The sequence below is a fragment of the Perca fluviatilis genome, chromosome 20, assembly GCF_010015445.1.
Source record: "Perca fluviatilis chromosome 20, GENO_Pfluv_1.0, whole genome shotgun sequence".
In the NCBI taxonomy this organism is placed as follows: Eukaryota; Metazoa; Chordata; class Actinopteri; order Perciformes; family Percidae; genus Perca; species Perca fluviatilis.
This window is the reverse complement of record NC_053131.1, coordinates 17,558,469-17,573,493: the sequence shown is the minus strand read 5'-3', so window position 1 is coordinate 17,573,493 and position 15,025 is coordinate 17,558,469. Positions and strand designations below refer to the sequence as shown.

General features: G+C 39.8%; 1 protein-coding gene across 3 annotated transcripts in view; it reads left to right on the top strand.

Moving 5' to 3' along the window:
* Positions 1–15,025, top strand: part of LOC120548841 — a 148,772-nt gene that overhangs the window by 102,805 nt on the left and 30,942 nt on the right. For all 3 annotated transcript variants that reach the window (XM_039785355.1, XM_039785356.1, XM_039785354.1), the window contains one exon: positions 14,532–14,693. In XM_039785355.1, the coding sequence (XP_039641289.1) occupies positions 14,532–14,693 (162 nt within the window). The remainder of the gene's footprint in view (positions 1–14,531; positions 14,694–15,025) is intronic.

Here is a 15,025-nt window from a genome sequence, read left to right as displayed (position 1 = left end):
AGATCGAGAGAAAGAGAATGGTAAATCCATAGTGTTATATTTTACTTGATAAGTTGATTACTTTATATTTCAGGGAGTGAATCATGAAGTCTTCTTCCATACATTGCCTTTAAGTGTCTTTATAATCTGCATGTCAGCATAACATGATCATAACATCGAGAAGTTAATTGCTTTCACCTCCAGCAAGTGAGGAAACATTGATTTTTGTAGATGATCCCTGCTTCCTGTTCCATAATTAAAGCAAACAGCGCCTCGGATAAGGTGCTGTCCAGAGGGAAACTTTGGTCTTTGAAGTGAGTTTCAAACTTCATGTGCAATGGGAAGAGCTCTAATTAATCTGGAGGAAAAAAAGAAGAAGAAGTGCCAACCCTTTTGGAACTACAGTGTTGTTTTTTGCATTGTGTAATTATCTTAAGCTTTGCTTCAGTACTATACATGGCATAAGAGCTAATCCTAGTTTCCAAATATATTTATTCAACCTGTCAAGTCAATTTAGAATATTTTCAAGCAAAATTCATAAAAGAGAGAGGTTTTCTGGTAATACAGCAGACCATACAGCAGACCATGCACTCCTCAGTTTTCTGAAGTGATTCTTTTTATAGATAATAAACCAAAGCTTGTGACTTCCACAGACAGTGGAAATGCTGAACTTTCCACAAAAGTATAATACAAATGTCAGTGTCAAACTGAAATCATAGGCCGAAATGTTAATGCCTAATAGTTTATCCAAAACTAAACTCAGCAGCTATGACAGTATGTACACAAATAAACTTCCACTACCCTTGGACTTATGGAAACTCACTGGATTATTTGACAATTAGGATGATGAGATTTATTTTTACCTTGCTTAGAAAGTAAGCAACTTTACTTTAAGAGTTGTAACTTTAAGAGATGTAACATTTAATCCAACAGTCTTTTGACATTAAAAAGCATGAAGAAAACTTTGTATTAGTTTTACTTGACATACACTGTGAATTGTAATTAGGTCTCTACAAATGTTGCAGCTTACCTTCATCAGCTGTATCTACCCATTATCCATTCTGCCTCCTGCACCAGCCGCTGGGAGACATCAATAGCCCACTGCTCTTCATTCAGACTTTGAGGAATATGCCTAAAGAGGTGTTGTTTGTTCATCTCTCTCGTATTTTCCATAAGCTAGGCACATAGCTTCCAAAAGCAGATGCCATACCAAGGCGCCCTTCAGGTTAGCCCCGAGCAGTTTACCACCTCCCCGCTCTGTCATTCTCCTGCCTAATTATTTCCGAGACGATGAGATCAGAGGTTTATGCTGGACTCATTTGTGATTGTGACTTTACTGTTGCATCTGGAAGTGGTTGATGAGGGATCTGCCTTGGAGCGTACCCAAGGTGTTGGCTTTGTCTTTGAGTGTGCACATGTTCAGTATCTGTATTCTCCAATTCAGACTCTTCTCTTTGACTACCCACCTCACCACCCCCATTGCTCCCTGGACTATTGGAGATACGCCTGTCTGCCACACAGCTTTTATAAGGCTCTGTCAAAGCCAACAGGACAGGGTCAGCCGAGCAACATAAGCCTCTGGAGCGCCCATGCTATACAGTAGACCTTAAGTGTCCTATAAACACAAAGTATATGTACTGTATGTCAGAAGAGTAGGATGTGTGGCACATATCACATATAAAATAGATGAGGATGGAGCTCTTCAACCCATGGGTTTTAACTTGATCTCACTGTCGCCACATGGGGGACATTTTAGCTCTGATGATGATTCTTTCTTTGTTCTTGCAGCTCATTAATGCATTAGCTTCAGTCCGGATCTCTCTTGTTCAGTGTAATGGTTCAGCGACTGTTCATATTATATGAACAATAATTTGTTTTCTGGCTACTGTTATGTGTCAGGCTGCAAAAAAAAGCATGCCATTTCACCAGAAAACAACGCTTTTTGTCAAACAAACAAACACATATACCACTTTTACGAGCTACATGTTGAACATACTGTGCACCTAATGCACCCATTAAACCTCAATTAATACTTCATTGCACCCTGGAGGGCTGTGCTTGCTGCTGTATGTTCAGCCAACATGCGCACAAAGCTCACCAACTCCTGGTCGCCTCCTGCAGTGCAATGCATGGTTGATTTCCAGATGTTCAATCTGGGCTGTGATGATAAAAAGAAAAAGCCCCGAAGGTAAAAAGCACAGGGTCTTTTCTTCAAAGGCGATTCTTGGCCATCACGTCCCTTTGTACCTCTTTGTGGTCCGCAGTGCTGAGCTGAGCTTCTGTATGCTGTTGCGTTATAAACTGTAGTCTCTGAATTCAGATTCAGAATTTTTGTTCAGTGAATGTTTGGATAGCAAATAGTTTTTGTAAGGGTTTGATTGCAGTGTGAGATGTATGTTAATTTTCTGTTTTGCAGTCACTAAAAATGTAAATCTAAAAGTGTTTGTGGACACCAGCATGTCAACAAAGACTGCATCTCCTTTAACCGATCAATATTTTTATAACTGTTGATCACGAGAAAAGGAAAAGAAAGGAGTCACTTGTAGTGACAAATGGGAATTATCACCAGACTGCAGTTTCCCAAAGCTCTATAGAGCTTTTAGGATCTTTCAGCTCATTGTTTTGGTTTTCTGGCCCACAACTTTACTGTTTTGGTCTCACCGCTCTCATCGCCAGCGTTGTTTTCAGCTGCAGCAACCAGCAATTTTCAGAAAAAAGGACCAGCACCAAATGACAGACAGACAAAGATGCCAACTAGGTGGTTAACATAGTGGAGCATTTAGCAGCTAGATATTTCCCTCAGGAGTTGGTAGATAGTCAATGTTGGACTTGCATTTATAAAGTGGATGTTTACTCCATGTCTGCTGAATGTGTAAATAGGCAACTGCAAGTTTGCCCTATTAGCTTACAAGACAATAATATGTCAGTGTGTTACTGCAGATTTAAAATACTATACGTTTTATATAAAGCTAAATAAGATACATTTTATTGATCCCATGCAGGGAAATTGAAGAGTATAGTACAGGTATTTGGTCATAACCACCAATGATTAATGACCTGATGATAGTGCTGTAGGTGGGAAGTTATTCATATTTATCCTGAGGGTGAGGGGGACATGAATGTCAAGTGTCATGGAATATATTGTATGAGCATTTACTTTATGTAAAATGAAGCATAAAGAATAAAAATATAAGGTATTAAATACAACATATACCAAGCATATACATTAACCAGTAAATCAGCAGCAGCAATTGATCTTTAAAACACTTCTCTGTGTATGTCGTGTTCAACAGTCTGTGAGCAAAGGTAACGCGGCAGTTCGTGAAATGTTAACATAATTTAATCTATTGATTTGTGTACACGGACACAGGACTTTCACCCAAGAGACCGGGGATCCTGTCCCGCATGGCACGTTTCCTAAACCCAACCGTCGCTTTCTTCTTTTACTAAACCCAACCTTCCCGTTGTTGTCCCGCGTCCCGTTATTGTTTTCCTAAACCCAACCCAGAATTCTTCCATGGGCACATCACGGAATTTTGAGTTAAGGGGCCGTGTTCATTTCGCGGAATTCTGTGAGATCAGGTTGCAGCTTCTCTGCTGCAGCCTGACTGACAGAAATAATCGTGCTATGATCACGAAAGATGCTTCCCATTGAAATACATTAGTTGACCATCATGAAAAAAAACTAGATAAACGTGTCTGTGTACACGAATCAATAGATAAAATGATGTGAACATTTCACGAACTGCCGTTAGACTGTGTTGGAGGTAATGTATGTCACAACTTTGTTGTTCGGTTAGGATTGCATTTATTCTCTTGTAACTCAGGCTGTGGTCTTAACAACACACAACATACTGTATATCTTGTTTGAATTATCGTTTGTACACATCGTGGTACACTGTCTCTTTCTTTTCTCTCTCTTTGTGTCTGACTATTGTTGCTTGTTTGAAAGGTTATGAAGGGGTGAAGAGCACAATGAACTGCTGGCCTGCGGCACTGTGTAGCTCTGGAGCCATAATATTGTCTGCTGTATGTATTGCTGTTATGAAAACACTGATAGAAAAAGAGAAAGAGAACACATTTTGTTGTTACAGAACATAAATATAAAATCTTTGTCAAGTTTATTAATTTCACCCTTTTTTTTAAACGCCATAGTTTTTACTACCCAGGCAGGAATTGTAAAAAAAATAAAATAATAAATACATATTTTAAGAGATCTCACAAATGTGCCCTAGGCTAAAAAAGTAATTCAATTTTATGAGGACTGGATTTTATTTTCTAGATGAGATGGAAACATCTTTGGATTTATAGGTGACTTGAATGCCATTTGACCTGATGAATCTAAAATCTAATCTAAAGTGTTTAATTTTTATCACAGAAAAAAAGATAAAGTTGGTGTTTTAGCCCAAGGCTTTGTGCTGACAGTACAATCATTGTATGTACAGTGAAACACATACTTTGTCAGGTCAAAAAGGTTAAAGAGACAGAAATCTGGGAAGAGCTTTAGAAAGACCCCTTTGATTAATCGTTAATATGGAGCTATAGAAAAACTTTAAAGAAACCTGCTTAAACTACTGGTAACCTCCTGTTTTTCGCAATACATTAACCTTAAAAGGAAGACAGATTTCCCTGTTTCAGAAACCAATTTACTGCCAGAAAGTTGGGAATAATAGATTTCATGTTTATAAAGTTGGGTGACTTGCAAGAAGCAGATTAGAAAATCTGACTTTGAATTGTATGGGTCATGGATCCTAGACTTCCCATAATGCAACTGTAGCTTTTCTTAGACCGTCCCTTAGGAAAAACCTGTTAGTTTGTAACTTTAGTTTAGTTTGGCTTTAAATGCTTTAGATTTTTCAAAACATCTTCCAAAGCCACGAAAGACATCTTATTGTTTCCCCAGGCTACTTCCCTCGACTAGTAAATTGACTAAATTAAAGTAAATTGTTACCTTCTGCTTTCTTTGTGTTGTCAATTTAAACTCCGGTCGATTTATGAGGACTATGGTTACTATGGTTAATGGTTACTCCTCAGGTCTCTGCAGGGTAGAGCTAGCTAGACTACCTGTCCAATCTGAGTTTTCTGTTGCATGACAAAACAACTTTTGAACGTACACGTTATACCAAAACAAGTTTCTTACAGAGTCTATTTTGCAGTGGCACCGTGGCTCTACTCAGTGCTTAGCACTGCCCAAGACGATTGTGATTGGTTTAAAGAAATGCCAATGAACCAGAACACGTTTTTCTCCCATCCCAGAATGTTGTGTGGACTTGCCAGACCCTCCTCTACAGCGCTGTGGAGGAGGAGCACTGCCCAAGAAGATTGTGATTTTCTTTAAAGAAATACAAACAGGATACCAGAATGTTAACTTGTGCAGCCAGACCATACTTCAGCACTGACACAGTGCTGTGGAGACCGGACAATGCAAGCCTTTGTCAGGATCGACCAGTCAGATCCAGTTTCTTATATTGTGTTGTGTGACAGATGGTGATCCAGTCAATGCAAAGAAATATTGGACTATGCAGCATAATAAAGCAGGTTTAAATTGGACTATGAGGAGTTGTGGGCTGACAGTACAGTATCACACTGTAGGTTTGGCAGTAGTGAGTTACAGATGGGGCTGCAATTTACTCCCCATTTAACATGCAGTACATCTCATAAAGCTTCTCTTTCGTTTAGTTCAGTCTAATGCTGCATTAAGCTTTTCCATTGAGGCAAAATGGCTTTATGTTACTTAGCTTAAACACACTATGTGGTGAAAATGGTATTGACTCTCTCATTGGGTACTGAAAGAAATGAATACTCGTACAATTCCAAAGTCTTAAAGGATATGTCCATAATTTTTTAAGTCCGTCTTTAAACAATAGTCAGGTGCCCACATGAACATTGCAATCAGTTTTGCCTGCTGTAATCATTCCTCCTGTTCATACATTCCTTCCTATTGCGCTTTCATTGTAAGCGATGGGGAATGTGTTTAAAAGCTCAGCTGAAGCCAATATGAGGGTTCCACTTTCTAAATTAGTCCAACAGAGAACACAGCCCTGAAGTGCACAACACACACACACACACACACACACACACCACAGCGAGATGTGGAAAAGCCCCCCTGCAGTGACACCTGCTGTGGCTCCCTGATGTGATTTGATCTGATCAGGAATAGTGGGAAATATGCCTACAAATTGTCAAAATTAATTGAATGCTTGCTGTTTCCTCTGAAACTTGATATACATACGCACACATGCTTCTACTCTACACAAATAAAAACCTTTTTTGCTATGACTGTTTAAAGGACCAAGGATACATGAAGGAGATGGAGGGAATTAAATGAGTCACAGCACAGCAACGGAAACAATTCTTTATCCTTTAATTTATCCCCAGGAGCTTTTTGTGTTGGAAAACAGCATTATTGTCACAAAGCCCAACAGTGAATTCAAACATATTTGCTGTGTGGCCCTAAACTATGTTTGAGATTACCTGTAACAAACATGGTCAGGTCTGATACTTCTGTCTGTTACTGTACATCAAGTTCTGATGTGTACCCTTATCAAAAACACAGTTAAGCAATGCAAATGTTATCAATGAAATCTGTAGATGATCTGATACAACCTCAAATAAAAACTGATACTTCAGGCATTTATTATAAGAAGCTAGAGTGCTTTATACATTTTATTAGTTTCAAGGCGAACAAGTTCTTCCTCCCACCCACTTAAGGTTGAATCTCTTTTGATATGTAGATAGAAACTAAAGAAGAGATAAACAGTGTGGGGATCACTCCTCAGTTGCAATTCTTGTCTTCAGGCAGCAAACTGTGTTGACTAGTCATCATCATTGCTCTGGTGACTTAATCCACAGATCTGTTTTTCTGGCCGCTGGTAGTCGAGCATGCACAAGAGACTGTTGTATTTCTGGAGTCTTGCATCAGAAGAAATACACAAAACATGGCTCTCAAGTAAAGCCTCAACCACTGTGCTAGATCATACCAAGGGAAAAAATAGTAAAATAATGTTGCTAATTAACACCACTTCTGCTCTTGTTTGGTCTCTTTTGGCTTTAAGCCTTTTTGAGTCTTCCTTTTGAGTTACGCAGTAGTTGAGATGGAATGGATTTTGAGGAATAATTCTGGTTTATTGCAACTCGGGTCCTATCTTTATAGTTTTGGCCATCATTCCTACTACATTACTTTACATTAAGTTAATTGCTAAGGTCTGGGAAGGCCGTGGCATCGCTAAATATAAGACAAATGGGGGCCAGAAGCATGGCCAGTCAGACAATCACACAATCACCCAGAAAAATGAGGAAATGGTAAAATGATTACGTATCACCGCTTTCTAGACAGATGCCCTAGTTCAATTTTGACTTAACATACCTACTGTAGGTGTCCTGTAGGTGGCAATGAGGGAATGTTACCAACATTATGTGTGTGCTCACTTTCCATTTTACCTACAATATGTAATACAGGATGTATACAATATGTTTTGTGTTGTATTTGTGTATTAGTGGTATAGATCGTGTTGCTAGCAAATGAGTGTAATTCCCAAAATACCAAACTATTCCTTTAACAAAGTTGTTTGTTTGCCTAAACCTAACTAAACAGTAATGTTGGCAGGTTAGAAAACCGTCATATTAATATTTTTTATGGTCTTGAAAGCCTCTGACAAACGTGTTTTCTCCCCACAGAGGCACCAGATCAGAAACATTAATGGGTCAGTATGAAAGGCATGACAAACTACCTTTTTGTTTGGAGGATTTGTTGAAAGGGTTTTAGTGGTGGTTTACTGTTCACTCCTATCGTGTCTTGCCCCATCGGACTTCTTCGCAGCAGTGTCACCATGATCCCAGAGCTCAGCAATTACAGTGGTTAGTACAATGTCATCATAACCATTAGAGATGATGACCAAAACAACAAAATAACACCTACGGAGTTATCCTCTAAGCTGGGACATGAAGGTTTATTGTTTACAGTAGATATGGTGAGTGTGTCTCTGTGAGCTGCTCACTTAATAGCAGACTACAGTAGGGATGGCAAAGCGGCCATTAAAGTTTAATGTCCTCATTTGGTCACTGTGAAAAGTATATCTGGCAGGCAGTAGCTCTACCTCGCTCACCTCCTGCAGCTCATTACTAGTAATTCAACCTGAGGCTCCCAATTGTAGATCTGAGATGGATGCTCTCTGGTTGTGACCTTTAGTAGGTTTCACATTAAGGTTTTTGTTTTTTTCTAAATAAAACTGTCGTTACTTGCTACTGGAGTCATGAAAGAGAGAAAGTATACAGGCAGAGTGGGAGGTGGAAACTGTGTATATACTGTACTGTTGTAAACTTCAAGTAGGTTATAGTCTGCAGCATTACAGCAACTATTTGTTGTACTCCCTGTAATGTGCATGTGTGTGTGTGTGAGTGTGTGTGTGTGTGTGTGTCTGATCATTATGACAAGTTGTTACACATGGGCAAAATGTTTTAGGCAAACCGGGTTTACTCATGTTTCTATCTACACTGTAGACTCTTCTTAATACTTTAGAGAGGAAAGCTTGATTTGCATATCGTTTGCTGTTTTGAGTTTCTCTGGCAGTGTAGAAACAGCAGTAAGCCTATCACGAGGTTCACTGAGGACTTAGATTTGTTCCTTCATGTGGATGGTATTTACTTCGCCAAACAACACCTGAGGCCCCCTGGGAGTGTGTGTGTGTGTGTGTGTGTGTGTGTGTGTGTGTGTGTGTGTGTGTGTGTGGGGGGGGGGGTGTTAAGATACAGGGTACAGTACTTCTTATGCACTGCAGGAAGGTGTGTGTTAATGTATGTGCATGTGAGGATGGGTTCTAGAACCCCACTTACTTACCAATTCAGCAACTATTTCTGTCGTCTTTCTCTCTCTCCCCCTCTGTGACTTGCAGATAAGAAAACGGCTACTGCAACCATATTAACAGTGTTTCCAAAACCTGTTATTGTTTCCCGAGTCAGTGTTGAAGGGAGATTAAAAATAATAAGTAGTGGTGCCATTAGAAATGGCGGCAGGCAACAAAACATTAATTCCAGTTTGTTGTTGAACTCCTCCCCTGCCACTCTGTGGGGACTGATAAATGTTATGCTGCTGGTATCTATTTATGCATTTATGCTTACTTGGCTCTGAGGGACAAGACATAGTGGGTTTTAAAGGGCAAATATATGGACTTATTGAAATGTTTGTGCCCAGCCATATTATATATTTGTGGTGGTTAACTGACCGTTTGCTATAAGCCCCATACTCCTTAGCTGCTGTTGCTATGCCTGTGTCAAGCTTTCCTTTCTTCTGCAGCACATAATGCAGTTTACAATCATGACGATGGCAGATTTACTACTCAAAATTTGTTGTAATTTGTTTTAAAACAACGGGTCTTCAATTTTATATGGAAGTAGACAAAAGCAGGTTTTCTCATTTCAAGCCGATGACTGTGGAAGGCTGAAAAGATGACTGTCACTATCAAGTTTTATCAGGAGTAGCTAGCTAACGTACAGTAAACTAATGCTAACACAAAAATGTGTTTCAAAACAAAAACCCTGTGAAAAGGTCTGAAATATGTAGGCCTGTATGTATAAAAGTTAGCATTTTAGCGAACAGTCGCTGCTGTCACACACCTAAACCACCCCCGTAGCTGCCAGTAGCTCCTCACTTAGCACTGATTGGTTCGGTAAGCTGGTACTTCAAACAAAAAGGCATTACCTTAAGCCTGACAAGATGAATTTTTCATTTGATATGTGATCCCACGATTTTTGCACAATCTCGTGATATCGCGAGAATCCAGCTGCCGTAAGCTAATTAGCTGGATGTGCTAACTTTTACAGCTCACTTGGGAGCAGATAAGCACTTGCACACTTCTTTTGCAATTGTGTTTTTGGTTTTGGAAATGCTAAAAAAGAAGAGTATTACTCTCACTACAGCCCAATGCTGGCTGCTTCAACATGCAGAGAAATCCAAAGCTTGGCAGACAATTCTGAAGGGCTCTAGCAATTGTTTTGCTCTTACAGTTTTTTCCGATTGCTAAACGACAGTGGGCACAACTGGAGTCACATGTGCAAAACTCAAACTACAGTCTGCACTACCTACAGTCACCTGAGCTAAACAGTTCACATCACCTGCAAAACTCATTCAAAGCAACACAACTCTTAACACACGTCTCAAACAGTATGCACAGCCTCACTGAGATAACACACACTGTCACTCAGAACACACTGAGGGTAAAAACACTAGCATCAAACACCAATACAGAAATTACAAACTTTTTCATCTTTACAGTTTGAACAATTTGAGTGACTTGACACTACTCAACAGTTTATTTAAGGAAAAAATATACATTGTATAACATACAAATTTTTACATAAGTTAAACAAGAAGGAATGAAAATCAGCAGTTTTCTTCAATAAAGTATTTTGTCTCTAGTAATTTATGGAATTACTGGAGGAAAAAAAACTAAAGGTACATAACAGTACCAACGAATAGTGTGACTAATCCTGCCTCTCTCCAGCATCATGTGGCAAGTTTTCTTCATCACATTGGATGTCTGCATCATCTCTAAATACAAATGAATGTGGTGTTTCCATTGCTTTCACCTCCATTACTTTCTGAAAAACAGTAAGAACGCAGTTTTACTATTGTAAAGATATAGTGTTTTTCACTTTTTTTTAAAGCTGTGTACATAACCTCAGACATCTTACCTGGACATATTGGTATATATTGCTCTTTTACCCGTTTCTCTCAAACATTACAGTGTAGAATTGTTTCATTCTTATTTGGTGTTTGTATACAAAAAAAGACTTTCTGAGCTTTCTCTGTATAAATACCATATATGTTCACTAACTAGTCTAAAACAAGACACCTGCTTAGGCTTTCAGCTAAAATTGCAATCAGCAGTGTTTGATAGGCACCAGACTGAAATCTATTCTGTTTTGAATGTGTGGTTTACAGTTTTGACAGCAGTGTGTTAGCATTTGAACAAAGTGCTGTAGATCTACAGTGTTGTGCACGTTGTGGTTAAAGTCATGGGATAAGTGTGTAGAGTTTTGAAAACTGTGTTCAAGCAATGAAAAATGAACTAGAGTTTGGTCCACATGAACTGCTGCTGTGCAGACTGTAGTTAGAGTTTTGCACATGTGACTCCAGTTGTGCCCACTGTCGTTTAGCAATCGAAAAAAACTGTAAAATAAGACACTTGCTTAGGCTTTCAGCTAAAATTGCAATCAGCAGTGTTTGATAGGCACCAGACTGAAATCTATTCTGTTTTGAATGTGTGGTTTACAGTTTTGACAGCAGTGTGTTAGCATTTGAACAAAGTGCTGTAAATCTACAGTGTTGTGCACGTTGTGGTTAAAGTGATGGGATAAGTGTGTAGAGTTTTGAAAACTGTGTTCAAGCAATGAAAAATGAACTAGAGTTTGGTCCACATGAACTGCTGCTGTGCAGACTGTAGTTAGAGTTTTGCACATGTGACTCCAGTTGTGCCCACTGTCGTTTAGCAATCGAAAAAAACTGTAATAGATCTTCCTTTTTCAGTTGCAGTTATTTTACATTTTATGATTTGTAACATCACATTGATAACTAAGACCCATCAACTGCAGCTGCATAAAGAAAGATGTACAACTGGGAAGGTTTATTCTGGCTTTTTATGCTTGCTAGTGGCAGGTTATTATGTTCTTAAGGTGCATGAGACATGAGTTCAAGCCCTAGCACCACTGTAGACCAATGATGAAGGATGGAAATGGAAACACACATGCATTTATCATAAGACTGATTTATTGAGAAATAACCTCTGTGGTCAGCTGGTCAATAACTCACTATTCCAAAGGGTCCTGCAATTTGTGGAGGTGGCATTCAATTATTCCCAACAAGAGAGAAACATTAATCTTTCTACATTATGTGTTGTAGTTTTTTTCAGTGTTTGGTTATATTTTGGAAATGTGCTTATATTTTGGATTACAGAATTGTACGAAAAAAGATTGCTGTGCATTGATCTTTCAATAGGAAGAGTAAAGTTCAACTGGCGGTGCAGTAATTTGAAAGTATTGCATGCTATTTAAGTTTGTTTACTGAACTTATCTAATTGATCCCCCAGCTGTGCTTTGTCATACTAAACTGGCTCAATTTCTGAATGCACCCAAAATCTCTGTTTTTCTCCGGAGTCAAGTGAACTAAATGTGCTGCTAATCTGTGGGACTTCAAAGCTGTTTTTCTCTGCTCTCTTGCCAGGGTCATCACAGATAGCCAACTCCTATCTGCCTCCCCAGGCAAGACTTAGAGCTTTGACTGTTGGTTTGTGGTTAGAGTTCAAACTTGGCTTCAACATTCAGCCGACCAGCAGCAGCGGCGGCAGCAGCAGAGGCAACAACTATAAACACATGAGAGCTGAGGCAGAGAGAAAAATATGAAAAAGATATATATTGGCAAAACTGCCCTCAAAACACAGAGAAATGGTTGCAAAACTCAGAAAAGAAGGTAAGATGAGTCAGTCTGTGGAGGGAGTGTTTTAAACTCTAAACATCAGCCTCATAATTGGGGGATCCATTTCATTCATTTTGACTAATGAAAATGGATTCTCATTGGGAGGTCATGACCATTACAAATCCATTAAAAACATAATGTGGTATCTATTCATTCCCATTATTTATCTTCATATCTCTTGTCATGTTTCAGCTGATATCTATATCCAGGTTAATGCTGCACTGCACTTTACCAACAGTCTTATACATCTGGACCCACAACAACCGTAATACTGTAAACAAAATGAATGTGTGCTCATACTTAATTAAACTGGCATTACGTAGTGATAATAGCCCAGGGCAGTTTTCACATTACAATAGCTCTCTGGCTCTTTGCCATGTGATTTTACAACATCACTTGCAGCTGTTAGACAGCGGAGAGGTTATAAAGATTTTGTTTTGTTGTAGCATCAGGCAAGCAGAGGGGGCTGAACCTGCGAGCCTCAGCATGTAAGATACAAAAACTCTGCTATGACTTATCTGTCACACAATTATTTACTTAATTTTTTTATTTTTAACCTTTATTTATTCAAGGAAGTTGGCCAGAGGAAGCCTCTCTTTTGCAGTAATGCCCTAATCCCCTTTGCACTTTTACACACATTCACACATGGAAGTTGCCCAGGACAACCACAGTCTGATCTGCAGCTTCACTAGAGAAGTTGGGGTTGAGGGCCTTGCTCACGGGCCACCTCAATGGTGGTGACTAATGAGGGAGGCAAGCGCTTCCTTTTCACTTTCCCCACCCAGATTTAGGCCACCCCTGCCCCACATTTATAAAGGAACAGTTCAATATGCTTACATTATTTGCTTTCTTTGTAAGAGTGATATTTGAAGACAGATGTCGAATTATGCCTTTTAAAAACAGTGGTGATGACAGTGGTATCAATCACTACCCATACACTACACTCTCTTTTTCAAACTCTTTATCTATTCCTTTACACATTTGGTGCATATCTGTGCTTTTTTTGCACCCGACCAGATGTTTATTAACTATTGTAATGCCATGGTCCACGTTACTGGACTTATTTTTGCTTTTCTACCTATATACTAATTTCTTACTGCTTGGTGAAGGCTTAATTAGTGGACATCTTTAACCTAGTACCCAGACATTAAAGGTAATCCATCCCTCGTATTGACACAACACAGTCTATAAGTCTTTCTATGGACACCATTTTCTCCTCCTTTACTGCCAGCTTCCTAATTGAGGCTCTGGGCCAAGATGGACTTGGAGGTGCACTCATTGTGCCTGCTGGTTGGCAGTTCCGAGCCATCGAACCTCTCTGTGAGCCAAGTATCCATCAGTCTGGAAAAATGCTAAATCCCCCGGAGCGCACACAGCCCCTGCTCCCCATCTCTAGCCTTTCATTATCCCCATCCACTCCCTCAGTCAGTTCCAGTTGGTGTGTTTTCATCCTCCACTCTCAAACCTGAATCAGATGACCGAATATTGCTCACTGTCTGATATGTTGTTGCTGTTGATAGTGGTGGTGTTGAAATGGTGGTATTGTGGCCTCTCACTCACACTCTCTCATGCTCTTTCTGTTCCTTTCACCCTCTTTTAAAGCTTACTTGCACACACAAAGCCGTGGTCCATTCTATATTTTCTCCTTTTATGAATCACCCATAGTCTGTGTCTAAGGGCAAAACATTTTTTTTCCTATTCTTTCAGAGATTCAATAGGGGGTTGTGTAATGGAATTCACCATTACACCGATGGGAGCTCTTTTCCCAGCTCTGGACCTTCCCTGTGAATGGGAAATGATTAGTATTCCTCCTCCATCCATCTCCTCCTCCCCATCGGCCTCACTGCCTTCCCCCGGTCTGGGACCTCTCTCACTCCAAGCTGAATTACGCTCCAGTTACACTTCATCCCCTTCCCTCTTTCTCACACAAACACATACACTCTTTACTTTTTACTCTGTTGCCTTTTCTCTCTGTCTCTGTTCTTTCTCCCTCTCTCTGCTTTGCTCGATGAACCTGACAAATTTTGATATCAATGAAAGTGCATCAGTGCTGTTCTCTAAACTCTTGCTGCTGCTCGTTCAGCTCCTTCCACGACCACAAGGATGACCTCCGTAAGCGCTTGTCGTACACCACCCACAAACTAGAGATGGTGGAGACGGAGTTTGATTCCACTCGGCAGTACCTCGAGACAGAGCTGCGCAGGGCCCAGGAGGAATTGGAGAAATTTACAGAGAAACTACGCAGGTGTGTGTGCATGTGTGCATGACTCTGTGGGCAGCTTGCATTTTCATGTATGCACAAACTTTCCTTTCCCCACCAGGGAGAAACCCAGCAAAATGTTGCTGTGTAGATGAGGAAATTAGGTGTATTCACATCCTGTAAAGACGATGAAAGTGGTACTTAGCTCATTTGCAGCCCAGTATCCCAAGTAATTAAGTCCATATTGGACGAATTTACACCTAGAATGCTGAGATTCAGTGCAGGAAGTAGTGTGTGACCTGGAGGAGGAGACCAGAGTTTATGCCCTGTTACAGACCTGAAATGAACACTTAACCTCAACCATGATCTGACCCTAA